The sequence below is a fragment of the Mercenaria mercenaria genome, chromosome 11, assembly GCF_021730395.1.
Source record: "Mercenaria mercenaria strain notata chromosome 11, MADL_Memer_1, whole genome shotgun sequence".
NCBI lineage: Eukaryota > Metazoa > Mollusca > Bivalvia > Venerida > Veneridae > Mercenaria > Mercenaria mercenaria.
In genome coordinates this window covers 80,015,523-80,032,064 of record NC_069371.1, presented here as the reverse complement: position 1 = coordinate 80,032,064, position 16,542 = coordinate 80,015,523, and the positions used below count along the sequence as shown (strand labels likewise).

The 16,542-nt window shown below is 34.2% G+C and overlaps 1 protein-coding gene across 1 annotated transcript; it reads right to left on the bottom strand.

The window, feature by feature from the left end:
- Positions 1 to 1,499: 1,499 nt before the first annotated feature.
- On the bottom strand, positions 1,500 to 15,282 carry LOC123531272 (uncharacterized). The gene is made up of 5 exons (XM_053517886.1): positions 15,200 to 15,282; positions 10,612 to 10,743; positions 7,477 to 7,516; positions 4,398 to 6,629; positions 1,500 to 3,575 (listed from the first exon to the last, which is right to left on the bottom strand). Exons 2-5 carry the CDS (start codon positions 10,675 to 10,677, stop codon positions 3,136 to 3,138), a joined length of 2,778 nt encoding a protein of 925 aa, XP_053373861.1. The 5' UTR covers positions 10,678 to 10,743; positions 15,200 to 15,282; the 3' UTR covers positions 1,500 to 3,135.
- Between the last annotated feature and the right edge of the window lie 1,260 nt (positions 15,283 to 16,542).

Here is a 16,542-nt window from a genome sequence, read left to right as displayed (position 1 = left end):
ATGATGATATGAACTTGTTAACGGTTTTTAGCTCGACTACTCAAAGAAAAGTAGAGCTATTGGACTCACCCATGCATCGGCGTCCCGGTTTGGTTACGGTTTTGTATGTAAGCTGGTATCTCAGTAACCACTTCTGGGAATGGATTAAAACTTCACACATTTACTCACTGTGATAAGCTGACCTACACTGCAGAGGTTCCATAACTCTATTTTGCTTTTTTACAAAATTATGTCTCTTTTTCGACATAGAAATTCTTGGTTACGGTTTTGTATGTAAGCTGGTTTCTCAGTTCTCACTAATGGGAATGGATTGAAACTTCATACACTGGTTCACTGTCATGATTTGACATGCACTGTGCAGGTCCCATAACTCTATTTTGCATTTTTTCAAAATTATGCCCCTTTTTCAACTTAGCAGTTTTAGGTTTTTAAAAGTTTTTGTATGTAAACTAGTTTTTCAGTATCCACTAATGGGAAAGAATTGAAACTACATACACTCAGTCATGAGTATCAGTCATGAGCTGATAAGCATTGTGAAGGTTCCATAACCCTTTTTCCCATTTTAACAAAATTATGCCCCTTCTTCGACTTTTGTATTCATTCAGTTGACAAGGCTGTTGAATAGTCCTACGCAAAAGTTTAACCAAATATATACCGATTGGAAGCTAGACGTTCCGACCGCATGTGACATTGTGAAAATTATAAATAAATAAATGTATATACAAAATATTTATACCGCTATTTAGCTTTAGTCACCGATAATTAATTTACGGAAAATAAACGGAATATTCATGAGTGCCAGGTCAATACCACTGGCGCCAGACCAGAAAGAAAATGCCTCTGTACGTGTTATAACCTACGCCTAGGTATTCTATAAAAAACATGGTTAGGGCATTTGAAGTCTAAATTGCTTAATCTGCATGGATAAAATGAGACGGCGGCAAGTGATTTTGTCTTTTCGACCAGTGCAGACCAAGATTTACCATGTTAATCAAACAATTCAACATTTATTTATCTATTGTCAGTAATTATTCAAGAGTTGGATGATACGTTTTTGCTTTTATACGAGTATAAGCCACATTGGGACTTTAAGCAAATCCATGAAAAATAATTATATAATAAAATTGTCTATTTTATGTTTTATATATAACATTGGGATGATCACTGGTAAGAAAGTAAACAGTTATTTTGATTAATCGTGCAAATGATAACAAGATTCATAAGTGATATTTTTTTTTTTGTACTTTTTATATTTTTTTCTTCAAATAAATATTTCCACTTTTTGAAGTCATTGAACATAAAACTGAATAATAAAAAACATTATCAAATAGTATATCCCTGAAGTTGTTTGTAATTTACTAAGTAAGAATAAACAATATTCTAAACTTTCGTCAGCAAACAAAAAGGATATGCACATACAAATAAATATACATTTCACTAACAAAAGTTTTCAGTTTTGTACTATCTTCCTGAGTTTTTATAATGAACAGAACAGAACAGAACAGAACAGACTTTTATTAAAACTTATACATACAATACATTGTCTAAACACATCTTTAAACATTTTTAACATGTCACGTGTATATACATGGTAATAGTGTAACATACAAATGAAAAGTATATATTCATATGATAGAGGAAATATGAACATGTACATGTTCATATTTATGATACTAATGTGTAACGAAAAATATATAATATGCTAACAGATGATGAACATATAATGTTTAAAATAGCATTACGAATACATAATGCTTCCTTGACATAATTGCATAGCTTTATATTAACAGAGTTTCAAAGTTTAAACACAGATAGATGAATACAATAATAAGGCTTAATGTATTTTTGTCTAATAACAGTATAACACGGGCATATACACACAGAATGATACTCATCTTCAATATCAAGTTGGTTACAACATATACAATAACGCTCATTGCGTGGGGTATTGTTTCTTGCATATCTGCTTGTTTTGGATCCTTTTGGACACTTCTTGATGGATATTTGAAGCAACCCGTTTACTACATTTTTCCATTACAGATTCTATTTGTGGCTGGGCTACTTTGAGACGCGAGGCGCTGGTTCATTGCCGTCATAGAGTGTATTTTTACCTTTTGATATTTTATGGGTAAGAACTTTTAATGATAAAAATGCCATGCATATGTATGGTAATGTATCACATATAAACTATTTAATATTTTCTTCTTTCAAATTTACAAGTGCTAATGCAATTTCATGGCTGACTGCCATCCTAGTTAGTTTATAACCTTGTATGTTAGAACCAAAATGTGATCTGGCCCCTGCTGCTACAATGAAATCAGAATACCCTTGACCCACTGCTAAGATATAGGCCGCCTTTGAACACCCCGATTTTACCGCTGACCGTTCCCAGGCGGCAGACCACTGTACGTGTTCCTATGTGATATTTATCTAAGTTAGTTTAATTATTGTCTATGTATTTTTGTGTACATGTCTATGATCAATACACACTTAACTACACTACTGTATAGGAGGATATATTCGAGGGTCAAAAGTTCGCGGTTTGCCAATTCAAGACGTTTTGCGGGCAGAAATTTTCACGAATTGTCGAAAAGTGAAGTTCGAACCTCAGATTGTTTATCTTTACTTGACTATAATGACATGTCTTGGTGAACGTGGAAATGTAAGCTGGCTGATACTTTCGCGAATTTTCCACGTCGCAAACTTTTTCATCTATACAGTATTTTAGGTGTTTTCCTATCGGATCTTTGTTCTCTTTTCTGAATTACGTATTTAGTTTTCTGGTCAAGAGTGAGATAAAGCCCACAGACAGAGAGAACTTTTCAGATACAGACGTGTCCGGCTAACTTAGCCCAGCTCTTTCCGGTGTATAGCACCGATACACGCGAAGCCGTCTTTCCTGGAAAGAACCAGTACAGGCCTCTAGTTAGGTGGGAGACACTCAAGAGCATCTCAGAAATTTCCAGTGCCTGGACCGGGATTCGAACCCCGGACCTCTGGATTGACAGTCAAGCGTGTTACCACTAGACCACCGGCCCACCTTATCGATACAAAATACAAATACTTTAAAATAACAATTAGATCTAGAACATAGATTTCTTTTTTCTTTACATGGTCACATCCGTAAATAAATTTTCAAGTGAATTCTTTGAGAGTTACATCACAACAATACTCCCTAGACAGACTGTCAAGTATTGCTGTTATAGGAGTAGCAACACAATAGCCACTTTGTTTTGTCTTTCCAACTACCATGCCAACACATGACAGACTTTTATCGTCATTTACAAGAAACACACCTGCCCCCGAATCACCACGATCAGCAAAAGTTGTCCAGCTGATTTCTTTGATTTGAAACTGATTAAACATTTTATGACTATGAACAGCACCAGAAGTTGGACATGTTACGTCGACAGTAGCATCGCCTGTTCTTACAGCCGAATTTTGAAGCAGACATTTGCCACTTGTGAGATAAGTACTTTTCCCAAATTTGACAAGTGTTTTTCCCTTACATTGGTTTAAGTCAATTATCATTGAGCCATCCGTGTATTTTGGTATTCTACCTTCTCTGGAAAAACCTGTAAAATAAAAATATGTTTCACTGTTCACTATTAACGTTACATCTATTACATTACGTACATTACATGACCAGCTGTTGTGTACGTGCGTGTTTTAATGTGAAATTTGCAACATTAACAAAGCTTTAATTTTTCTAAAGAAATTTCTTTCATGCGCCAGTTTTGATTGGAAATAAACCCGGACGTATTATATGATGGCGCGTGCGTCCGTCCGTTCGTGATAAATAAAGCACATGAACTTGATCAGTAGATCAATGGTCAAGGTCACAAATTGAGTCCAAATGTGCCCTTTGTATTTATTTTCCACGATTTAAGATCAAAACTGTTCAAGATATTGACTTAAAACTTACAGCTGGATGGTGATAACGTTATTTGTGGAGTTCAGTAATCCACAATACTCGCCACCACCCCCAACTCTTCTCCACCTACACAGTAACCATCCCCCACAACCCTCCAGTTCACTTTCATGTGCCTTAATATTTCATCACCGCTGCCGCACTTTCTCCTGAACCTACAACTCTACAACTCCAATTGCCGCATTATATCCCCGTTCCACACCCCACACATGCACACACACCTAAGAAATAGTTCTTTAAAGTTTACTTCTTCTGCCTCTGATCTAGTAAGTCGGGCATATATTGCCTGGCTTTATTGAGCTCTTGTTTATTTTTTTCTCAACCGTTTGTTTTATTCTTTTAATAATGAAAATGGCAATTATTTATGACAAAGTGTACGATGTGATCGTTTCATTCTTAATTTTTTCTATACAAGATTAAATTAACGGACACGCTTTATATAGGTTATATTTGGACTCGAAATTACCTGCTAACCGAAGATCTCCTTTTCTATAACAAAACAGTCCTGTGTAAGGAGCCCGATCAGTGATTCGCACAAGGCTTGCGTCCACATTATCATCATAACAGCAAGCAACTACTTTCCCGCAAACTGAACTTGTGTTTGTTTCTTGCCTGGGACTTCGTTGATTCAGATCAACGAATAGGTCTGATTCGGAAGGTTGGACAACTTCTTTACCAATGGCATTTCGATAGTTTCTAGGTACGCTGAATAGATGGCAAACAGTCAAAAATCCAAATTCCGTTTCAGAGTTTCTTTTAAATTCTACAAATGGTCCGAGAGACGCAGCGATTTCATTTCCTTTTAAGCCGATACTACAGCCCATAGCTAAATGTGAAGCTTTCATCATGGGATCGGAATTCTGTGCTGCAGAATCAGCAAGAGACACGAAATAATCTTCCCTTACATCTGTCTTGAAGACAATTCCTTTTTTTGAAAGATGCGATAATTCTGATGGGAAGAGACTTTCACCATATGGAACAAAGGATTTCAACCTCACATATAGCGCAATGCACGGCTTGCCAGATGAATCCGTTTTGTCTTCTTTGTTGTTCTTAAAACAGATTCCTATCATTTCTAAATTACTGTGCTTTTTCATGAGGTCCGTTGAATGTTCACGTATCGTTTCTTCTACATTTTTGGAGTGGTTTTCAAAATATTCCTTTAGTTCATCTACGTTTGTTACTGGATAATCCCTGTCTGATGATTCTGTAGTGACATGGTCGTAACTTTTTCGATATGTCTTAAATCCCCGAAATTTCTGCCCCCAAACGCATTCGTTATCAACGTCAAAATTTTCTCTCATGTAACAAACTAGCACAGTCTCTCTTTTTTCGCCATAATAAACGGCTGGGTATACTTTTAAGTTGGGATCAGAGTTACTAAGACCGTAACACACTCCTTTAAGAATGGATTTTCTTTCTACTTCATTGGCATTTTCATAATCTCTGAAGCTGCACTTTGCGTTGTCCAGTATTTTCGAGATATAATGATCCAGTACTGTCAATGCTATCTCCGTATTACATTCAGTCAAAGTTTTCCTGCAACAATTTTTCATATCAGTTTCCAAGGTTTCCTTATCTAACTTGATGGAGAATTGTTTACTTCCAATCTTAATTTTTGAAGTTTCGATATACTCTAATCTAGGACATGTTTGGACTGCTAATGGGAATATCAGATTCAGTCGGTTTAGATAGGATGCCAACGTCCCTTCCTCTTCTTCTATCTCTATTGATAATATTGAACTAGACAAGACAGGTGTGAATCTACATGACTTCAAAACCAACCTTTTCAGGCTTGGAATAAAAGATAGCTTGACCCTCGTTGACGGGTCTTCAAGGCAAACGTGATCAAAAGTCAACTTCGAAAGATTGTTTTTTCCTAGTTTACTCATACATTTGTGAATACTTTTCTGCATCGTTCTTGAGAAGCCGCTTGAGTGTATTGTCCCAGGTGTGTCACTTATTACAAGTCCATCGACTGAACGCAGGGTCAGAAAAACAGAAGGCATTCCTAACTGTTCTATATCTATCATTTCTTTTTCTCCGCCCACCAGTGTCATAACCGTGTGTATCTGTAGTATTTCATCAATACTATTAAACTCCTGTCGGATCTCTGGGTCTTGGAAGTCAAAAATGAAAAGATTGTGTTGATTTGGCAACTGGGCATTCTCTCGGACATAATTACCAAGTGTTTGTAGGGATAAGTTCAGTCTGCTTAAAAATGCCTTAGAAACAACGAAAATGTTAGAAAATGTATTTGTTTTCTCACTGTAAAAAGACTGATTTCCAGTTTTCTTATCTGATTTCTGTTGAAAGAATTTTAGAATATTATAAATGAGCCATTCATACTCGTCCCATTGAGGTTTTGCATCTTTCCTTTTTTCCCTGTCGGGGGTCTTCGCCTTAGAGACAATGAATTTCTGCGGTATGTTTCTTCCAAATACTGTTTTTAAAATACATTGATTCTTAATATTCTTGCCTCCAACCTTTTTACAAACGTCTACTTTTTGTTCAGCAAGAATCGTTATAGATACATGTTCGTCACAAGCTCCCTTGCATTTTAATGCTTTATCAGCTTTTTCAATGTATTCATCTACTGCTATGTTGTAACTTTCAATCACCAGTGGTACAGGTACTTTTTCCAAGGGTTTTACATCAGACACGATGCTCCACTTTTCTGTACTACCTGCCAGTTCATCTGCAAGTAAAGTACAATAAACGTTTTGTCTTATTTTTTGTTTTAAAATTTTCAGTGAACGTGTTTCCAATATATCATAACAATTTGTTTAGTATGACAGTTACCGTCACTTCATTTGAGATTACTCAGACACTGAAAAATTGTTTCCATATTTCTTCCACAAACTTAACTTTTGAGTTTCCAATTTAAAAAATGTAGAAAAGCATCTATTCTCATACAAAGTCCCAGAAATTCAGACTATTGCTATCATGTAAAAAAGCAATGGAGTAAGCATCTGCTTTGAAGAATGTACTTGTACATAAAATAAAAATGCTCACACAAAAGCAGGTAGATATGGTGCGGGATAGACAAACGTTGTAGTATGTTGTTATTTCTTAGACTACTAAGTCATTGAAATATAGTCCCCCCGCCCTTATTTGTATTTGATAAAATATCCCTGTTGTTAGATTTTGGAAGCAACCAATATTCAATGTTCAATACTTTTCCGTTGCAGCTTCTTTTTGTTGTGGGTCTACTTTGCGATGCGTGGCTCTACGGCTGTGTTTGGGGCGCTCTGTGCTTCCAGAAAATCTACCCTTACCTTTTCACACAATTCAAACAAACGTAAACATAGCATCACCCTCAGCATATATTCTACATTTGAAAAGATATCAGTAATAATGAATGAATAGAGAATTCCACTTAAGCCGGTGCTAAGGGAAGTGAGGGGGAAGCACATTCCATTACATCTCATGAACAGACTCAGTCAAACCAAGTCAACCCTAAAATATATCATATCCTGACGTATTTCCTGCTCCAAACCTGTTTTTTTTCCTTGAATAACTTTACATAGTAATATGAAATCTACCTGAATGATCTGACGTAGATCTTCGGAGATTTTCTTCAATCTGTAAGAAAAGTAAACAATTTTTACTATCATCACATGAAATACGAAATAATGGACAGCTAACATCAACGAAATTTCGTTAATGATTATCACATGAAATACGAAATTTTAAGATAATAGTAGTAATAGACAGTCATTTATTTTAAAACTGCCATTCAAACAGAAATTAAACAAGAGTACCGCCTGCGCGTGCCATCGCTCATCTGTAAGTGCTGGACAATACGAAAGAAAAGAGTTATGCTTCTTGTCACAAATTGACATACGGGCCTTATTTTATCTGTATTGTAAATGCAGGTATTGCATCATCTTTTTGTAAATTTTTGAGTTATTGAGGTAAATGTCAGATTTCACGCATGAAATACCTCTCATGTTTTTCTGTATTTCATAACTTATATGTCCATGTAAATTTCATTAAATTCTGTTCAGTAATAAGAAAGTTGATATTTTATAAACTTCAGTAATTTATGTTTTTATCCCCAAAACCACTATAATGGGCCTCAAATTGTCAATTTAAATTCGCGCCAAAGTAGTTAGATTCCCCGGCTATATCGTGAATCCCGTGAAAATGACAATAGTCGGAGTCCACGGCTTAGCCGTGAATCCCATGAAATTTAGTATTTGGCGGGACATTACCCTTTAAATAGACTGGACTAGATATGCCATGCGCACACCACCTTACGACTTTATAGACGAATCTATGTCTGAATTATTTTCTTGCTAGAAATTTATGCTCGATCGAGGTAAGAAATTTATTTGTTAGATTTTTGTATGATTTTTGCATTACGATTTTTATTTGGTAAATTTTTGTTCATTCTACAGAATTCTGTAACATTTACTTTTCGGCATATGATTTTAGCTAGTTTCGGTATGTCAGGATGATTTATTAAATTTTTCAGACTTTTGTAAATTATTTCGAAAGAGGAATCTAAAATGTTTCATTTATATAAGATGTAAAATTTGTACTGAAATTTGTAACATGATATTTATAAAGTACTTTGTTTCAAAAACTTATGTCAAACATTTTGTTAATTATGGAACACAATTACTGCATTGTATGGTTATGTATAAATCTATATGGCAAGTCTAGTACCATGTATGTAATATATTATTGTGATATGAAATTGTGTGACAGTCTATTGCATACACATACAATGTCCGTTTTAGTATATGGCATTAGATATTATATGGATGCCAGCTATGATATAACGTTTGATTTACATTGAATTTTGTTAATTTGTAGTTGTAAATAATAGCTGCAGTTTATCATGTCCGTATCTATAATGTTTCATCATAAACTTTTCATATCTTTTTCATACTTTAACTTTAATCTTTTAAGTAAGTAATCTTTGTAATAATGGAAGTAATAAGTGACGTATTTTAATCATGTGACGTTTGAACTTAGTAGCACATATGTTTTGTATAAGTAGCACGTATTATTTATGGGAGCCTACGGAGGTATGGTGTACCCAAAGGAGCAGTTTTATGCCCTGACTTTTTTGTTTTGCTATGGTGCTTACCATATGTTATATATTTTAGCTTCTTCCGCCAGACGATTTTACCTGGTGATGTCATAACCCGGAAGTACAATGCCCGAGGTTCACTTGTCTTCACTCGCCTGGATGTGATATTCCCAGCGCAGAGCTTACGTCCCATGGTTGTGCCGTAAACCGCAAAGACGATGATTTTTGTTATCCTCTGAAGTCAGCTCAGGGATGCAATCACCTACCACCATAGGGAGCCAACACGGAATCAACGTATTCACGGTTTAAAGGGACTGAATTTAGAGATCTGTTTTGTTTGTGCTACTTAAAGTTCACAATTGAATTAAAGAACTGTGTCACGTCAGATTAGAATGGAATTTAAGAACTTTTGTATCTAGAGATACTGAACTTTTTTTTTTTTTTTTTCTTATAATCAGTTTTTTTTTCTTTTCATATCTATTCATTGTTAATAATCATCTTTTGTAAATAAATTTGTAAATATTGTAAAGGGTGTTGATTTGTTCCGATGGTTACTGTCGCCGGTACGGCCTTTCCTGTCACACTTCTTGGCCTTCTTACTCATCTTAACTAAGGACAAAAATGTATGAAATTTCAAACCTATAGAAAGTATTCTAGAAATGTGAACTTAAACAAAAACACAACCAAGAAATACTGATTTTCTAAGTTAAAAAGGCCCATAAATCTGACAAAATGGAAGAAGGAGTTATGGTTCTTGACCTACTTACTAATCTAATGATAATAAACAAGTGTACAAACTTTCAAGGCTATAGCTCTTATAGAATTCAAGAAGTGGGCCTAAATAAAAAGAAATTCAAATTGTTTAAGTACATAAAGGGCCATAATTCAGAAAAAATGCATATCAGACTTATGACTCTTGGCCTAAGTACTCACCTAATGATGATAAACATCTAATCGCATTCAAGTAAAATGGACCTAAACAATAATGTTAACCAAGAAATTCAAATTTTCTAAGTACAAAAAGGGCCATAATTCTAACAAAATGCATATTAGAGTTATGGATTTAAGTCTACATACTAAGCTAATAATGATAAACAAATGTGCAAAGTTTCGAAGCTGTAGCTCTTATAGTTTTACGGAAAAGGTGGCTTTAACAAACATTTTAACCGAGAAAATCAAATTTTCTAATTAAAAAAAAGGCCATAATTCTGACAAATGACAAAATGCATGTTAAAGGTATGGTTTTAGCCTACTTACTGATCTAATGATGATAAACAACCGTGCAAAGTTTAAAAGCTGCAGCTGTTATAGTTATGGGGAAAAAGTGGACCTACAAAACCCCAAGAAAATCAAATGTTCTACGCACGAATAGGACCATTATTCTGACAAAATGCCTAGTAGATTTATAATATTCTTGGCCTAAATAGTCATCTAATGATGATAAGTAAGTGTGCAAAGTTTCAAAGCTATAGTTGTAGATTTTGAAAAAAGGTGGACCTAACAAAAATTTTAACCTACACCGACGATCATGTGACGACAATAGCTTGTAGATTTTTTTGAAAAATCAGACGAGTTAAAAATAGAAATCATGTTTTATGAATAAATTCAAGCATGGCATAAAGAACCGAAACCATACCTCTTCCAATTTCGCAATTGCACCTGTCGAATGTTCATCACCTATTAAAGTCAAGACTTCTTTCATCAGCTCTATGTCACGCACATTGCATTTTCCTGGAGATCTTATGATCTTACTACATGCTTTTATGTTCTTAGAAAAAGAAACAAAATTGTTACAGCCAGACATAAAATATGAAATACATGTATATCATTTTACTTTACGCTGCTATTTCTGTTTTGACTGATATGTACAATAAATCTGTGAAATTCGTAAATAAAACTTCAAATACTTCATCGATTATGTTTGACTTATTTCTTTAACGTTTCAAATAATTTGTGAATTGACATTTTTCTGTAAGATATAAAGGTCAGTATAATTTTTATTTAAATTTAGGGTTATAAACTATAGAGAGTATGAAAATACACATTAAAATACACAAGTACACAGTGTAGCATTCTGTAGTAGCATTGGCGGTATAACATGGTCCAAATCTTAGTTAATGTTACAATAAGGTCACTAAGTTTATGAAATCAAGAGTAAAGCAAAAATAAGAAATAGAGTTGTTACTACCTATAAATTACAGCCCTTCTCCACAAGCCCCCGCCCCCACCCCCACCCCCACCCACCCCACAACGCCAAATACTGCAAAACAAATTGCACGCGTAAGTTTATTTCATTTTATAACATAAACCCAATAATCCCATTTTTAAGAGTTCGCTAACTGTACATAAAACCACTTGAAAATGATAAAAAAAGCAATAATAGCTTGTTTGATATGTTATGCTTAAATGCATTTTCTTGAGTTCTTATGTAAACAATTTAACTTTGCATTTACTTTAAATGAAGAAAAAGAATGAATCGAGTGCTAAGTACTGGCTCTAATTAAAGTACCCATTAATTTTCAACTGGTATGAAAACACGAGTAGGGAAAGTGGAAATTCCATAGGTTGCCTGACACGCCAAGAATGAAGATATTGCAGGCTTGGTTTGATTGCGCCTGTTCAAGGACGGTAATGAAATTGCATGTTACGGTCCATGCCCTGTAGTACCGGGTTTTTGAATGAAGCAACCCGTCTGCTGCATTTTTCTGTTACAGTTCCTTTTTGTTGCGGGTCCACTTTGTGATGCATGCATCTATGGCTGTGTTTGGGGTGCTATGTTCCTCCGAGAAATCTACCCTGACTTTTTTATTTTCTCTTTTGCAAAGTATATACTTTTTGATTTCCTTCTATATTAGTTATTACAATTCGTTATTATTCAGTGCATCAATGTATCACAATGATTTCTAGTTCTTGTTTTTTTAATTTCAATTGCTGTAGTAGTCTCTTCGCTGTAAGAGCTATCTTATAGATTTTTTTTATTTTGCTTTGATTTTCACTATCGCACAATATAACAATCTAGTTTCTGTTTTAAAACATCCTGGTCCCCTTTCTTATCTATGAAATCCGTACTTTTACGAGATCAATAATCAAATGAACTGATTTATAACTAGGCTTTTTTCTGTCGGCAAATAAGCTTACTTCTTTGATAATGATATATAAATATATGCTTATTGGGCTACAAACTATAAATTCAACAAATTACAAACCTCCGATATTAAGTTTGTTTTCTTTGTATAATTTCATAACTTAAATGTCCCTGTTTATCTTTCATTTTGTGTGATTTTTAGGCAAGTGTCTGTTGTGAACGTTAATCTCATAACATGGTCCATTAATGTACCTAAAGAACACGAATATGAAAAATGTTAAGACAACAGTTTGAATATCTTAAACTTCATCTCAGTTGTCAAAATGTGTCTAGATTGCATTTGATTATTTTGTGTGGTTAGTGGAAATACAACGCTTAGACATAGTACTAGAGATCAATCAATGGCACAAATAATAATCCTTCCCTGCATTAACCTGTGCACCTGTATGACACCAGTTAATAAGAAGAGTGAAGTAACTTTATGGTTAAAAAACTTAGTGATAAGTCATTTTATTGTAATTTCAAATTTCATGGTAAATGCTGAAGAGTTTTTTTTTAGTTCTTATATATGATGTGTGATATGGTAAAATTAACATTATATCTAAATTTCAGCTTAAATAGTGGATCTGAATTTATTTTATTAAACTTAAAACATTTTCCGATGTTATACAATAATCTTGTATTTGACAAATTGTTTGCAATTTTTCAAAAAAAAAAAAAAAAAAAATGATGGCATTTTTTATAAAAGAATCAGTACAAATGATGCTAATAAGTTTGTAGAAACTATGTAAAATGTAAAGACCAAGTTGATTATTAACCAAAGGCATATTATAATAAGAAGGTCAATAAACGACTGGTTGTGCCTTCTAGCCATAATGGCGCATCTAGTTTCATAATGACCCTCAAGTCATTATGGAAAGAAGGCACAACTAAGCCGTATATTAACCCCTTATTATTATCCGAAAGCTATTTTTACTCAACACGTTTTTAGAAAATAACATATGAATACATTATCTTCGATTCTAATGTTTACATGCTTACATTTCTATGCATGAACATGAACGTGGAGCGAAGTGTGCAAATTTGTTTTGCAATATTTCGGAGTATAGGACTGTATACACTTTTAATGCAATTATATATAAACTCAATTAATTATTTTATCCCGTCATGTTATATTCTAGTAACAGTGACTTCACGTTTGTGATAAAATCATTTTATCATTTTTTTTTTTGGTGAGAGTTGTATACATATATAAATTTCACTATACTGTTGTCTCTTACTGCATGTCTTAGTATTAACATGAAACTGTATACACATTAAAAACATGAAACTAGAAAAAAGATAATATCATTAAATACAAATGTACACCTTAATGTTTCCTCGATGTCTAGATTAACACAATTACTGAAACATTAACGCATACAGGAACGTAGTCAAAAGTTATACTTGAAATACTGTACGACTAAGTTTCCTAATTCCTTATAAACACGCTACGGACGTTAGTCAGTTGGTCTTGAACTTCGATGCCCTTTTCCGGCTTTAATGTGTGCAGTAATTTCTGAAGAACAATTCTGTTATTGGCCATAAGGTGAAGCAAATCAATCACGTCTGAATCACTTGCAGAGATGGTGTGGCGTTTCATGTAGCATACTCCTATCTCCCAGTAGTTCGTTGTCCACTGACTAATGTCTGTGTTTTTCATATTTGGAGAAAAGTCATAGTGACCCTCAATTATTCCTTCGTATATGAAATCACAAATTCCTTTTGGGCATGGCCGTTTCTCTCTTTGTTTACTTTTGCAGAAACAGAATTTTCTCGATGGACACTCATTTTCGGAATGCCTTGGTTTAAGATTTCTTTTACTACACATTGAACATGATTCAAATCTAGTGTAGCCCGAATCAGCGGAGTCTGATACCTTCCCTAACAGTTCATCATGATGTAATTTGACTGTGATTTCTAAAAACGGCAAAATGCCACTTTTAAAAATGTCTAGTACCTGCTTGCAAGTTTTCATCACGGCAGCTGATATTAATTCACTACTGGCATATTTTACGCGACTGCTATTTTTCCACGACTGAAATCAAACGATCGGTCTCTTTTTAAACAACTTATCGTCTTTCTTCAAGACTGGTATCTTTTACAGAATTGATCTTTATTCACAACAGATCTTATGTACAGGTACTAGTCTTCATCACGTCTTGAAAATTCTTTATTTATTTTTTATCATGACTGGTGTCTTTCGTCGGCGCAGTTAATCGTCTGGTATCCTCTTTAATTTTCACAACCACTATAACATCCAGTCGCAACTGTACTTGCCTTGCATGGTGGTTACAAGGTTGGATCTGTGTACACTAAACCATTAATTGCCGAGATACGCGAAAATACTGAAATTTGTTAAAATTCAATAAGCACAACACGCAAACTGAAATATTTAAACATAATCTTAAAGCCCATGACTAGTGTATTTTTAATAGAATAATGAAGTCATAAAAAATTGTTTACCTCGTTGCCGTGCAGTATATTATCAATAAAACAGTAAAGGGGTACGAGGTGTAAATTAAATGTTTAAGATACAGATATTCATACGGATCATTAATACAACCGTATATCTACCTCTCTTACAAAACCATATCTCCGTAAAAGAATTGGCATGTCATTCAAAAAAATGAATTGCTAGCTTAATCGTATGTTATGAGCTAAAAAACAAGGACGAATATCCAACCGGAAAATCCACGTTCAAAACACGCAGCCTCCCCAAAGACACACACGAACAACCCTCGCACACAACACAGAAAATGAAACACCAAAGGACAAAACAAACAAATATAGGAACACAGTGGGGCAACGCCTTGGAACGGTCAGTGGCAAAACCACCACTGGGGAGTTTAAACCGGTTTATGGTGCACCTATTAGTTATAGAACGGAAGTTTGTAAACATAATATTTTGCCCCTGCTTCGTTTCCTCGAGTTACTTTCAAAATCCCTACATGAATCAGAGGCAGACATTAACTTAATATTAGAAATGTGTTTTTTCTTCTGTTGATTTCCAAAAATTGATGATGGGCACGTGTGTAGTCTTAGCTACAAGCCTACAATATAATTCTTAAGAGTCTAAAAGAAATTAAAATACTCTTACCTTTAACTTTTCCGCTAAAACACCAATTTTCTAAATAAGAATAGATATTAATATTAATATTTAGCGTACAAATATAGCGGCGTAGTTTTTAATGGCTGACTTAACCAAGTCACAAGTTAAATTATCTATTTTGGCAATGGGCCACGACTTGAAATGTAAAACAAACAAAAAAAACTTGAAACTTGGCAAATGTTCAATTCATACGCACATAGCAACTCCGGAAGTAAATTAACGGACACATTTTGCTGTGGATAGGCGGATGGAAATGTGCATATTCGCAATTTATTACATACACGTTTCTATTTCCCATTAAGTTACACTGGTACCGGAAACGTCGATATTTTTCCATACACGGACGGCTGAATTTCATATCGGGTGCGTGACGTAATTCAGTGTGTGTTGTTGCACTATTTTTTTTCTATTCAGTTCAGTATTGCCAATCCTATTTAAGCTATTGAACAAATTTATGATATTTACATTTTTAGACGTGTAGATGCGTATGTAATAAAAAGGTTATTAGCTTTGCATCGGGAAATATGCACTCGTTCTTCATTGGAAGAATATTGCGCTCCTAGAGTCACGCAATATCTCCGCTGAAGAACTCGTGCATATTTCCCGATACAAAGCTAATAACCTATAAATATACGTTTAAATAAGGAATTTGTAGTTATATATAAAACAAAGTAGTCATAATATTGGGAGGAAATTAAATTGCGACTTTGAACTTTAACAGCAGAACATAGGATAAGATATGTTTAACGTAGTTTCACTTCTCATAAATTGATACAGCTAAATATACAATTATAGAAGTGATATCATGCAAACCTTTCTAAAATATGATCTTACACGGTGATAAAGATCTAATTACTTAATACTTATTTAAACCCATTCGTACCTAGCCCATGTGCACACAAAATTGTAAATAGTTATTTATTTAGTCTCCATCAATAACTAAAGTGCTTTATCAAACTGCTGATATTACATGTTACACCTATGTAAAATGCTAAATACTGTATCAGGATCTGAAAGTAAAATGTTTTTCGAATAAAATTAGTAGTTAAGTCTTGAAGGTTCTCCATACAGGCTCGATCCCACACCGTAACACCGCTGTCTCTGCCTAGATCTATATCATTTGGAGCTGAATTTCGCAAAAGCATTCTCTATATGATTTGATTTAGTTTTTACTTCGAAAACTGAGTTTATTTCCACCATTTCCTCTCTTTTCATTTTCAGTATTTATATTCTCATTCCACTCTAATACACGCTAATCCGTGTTTTAATAAAACAGCAAATCGCAACTTGCTAAAACACCACTGGGGAACAGTATAAAAGTGCACGAAACC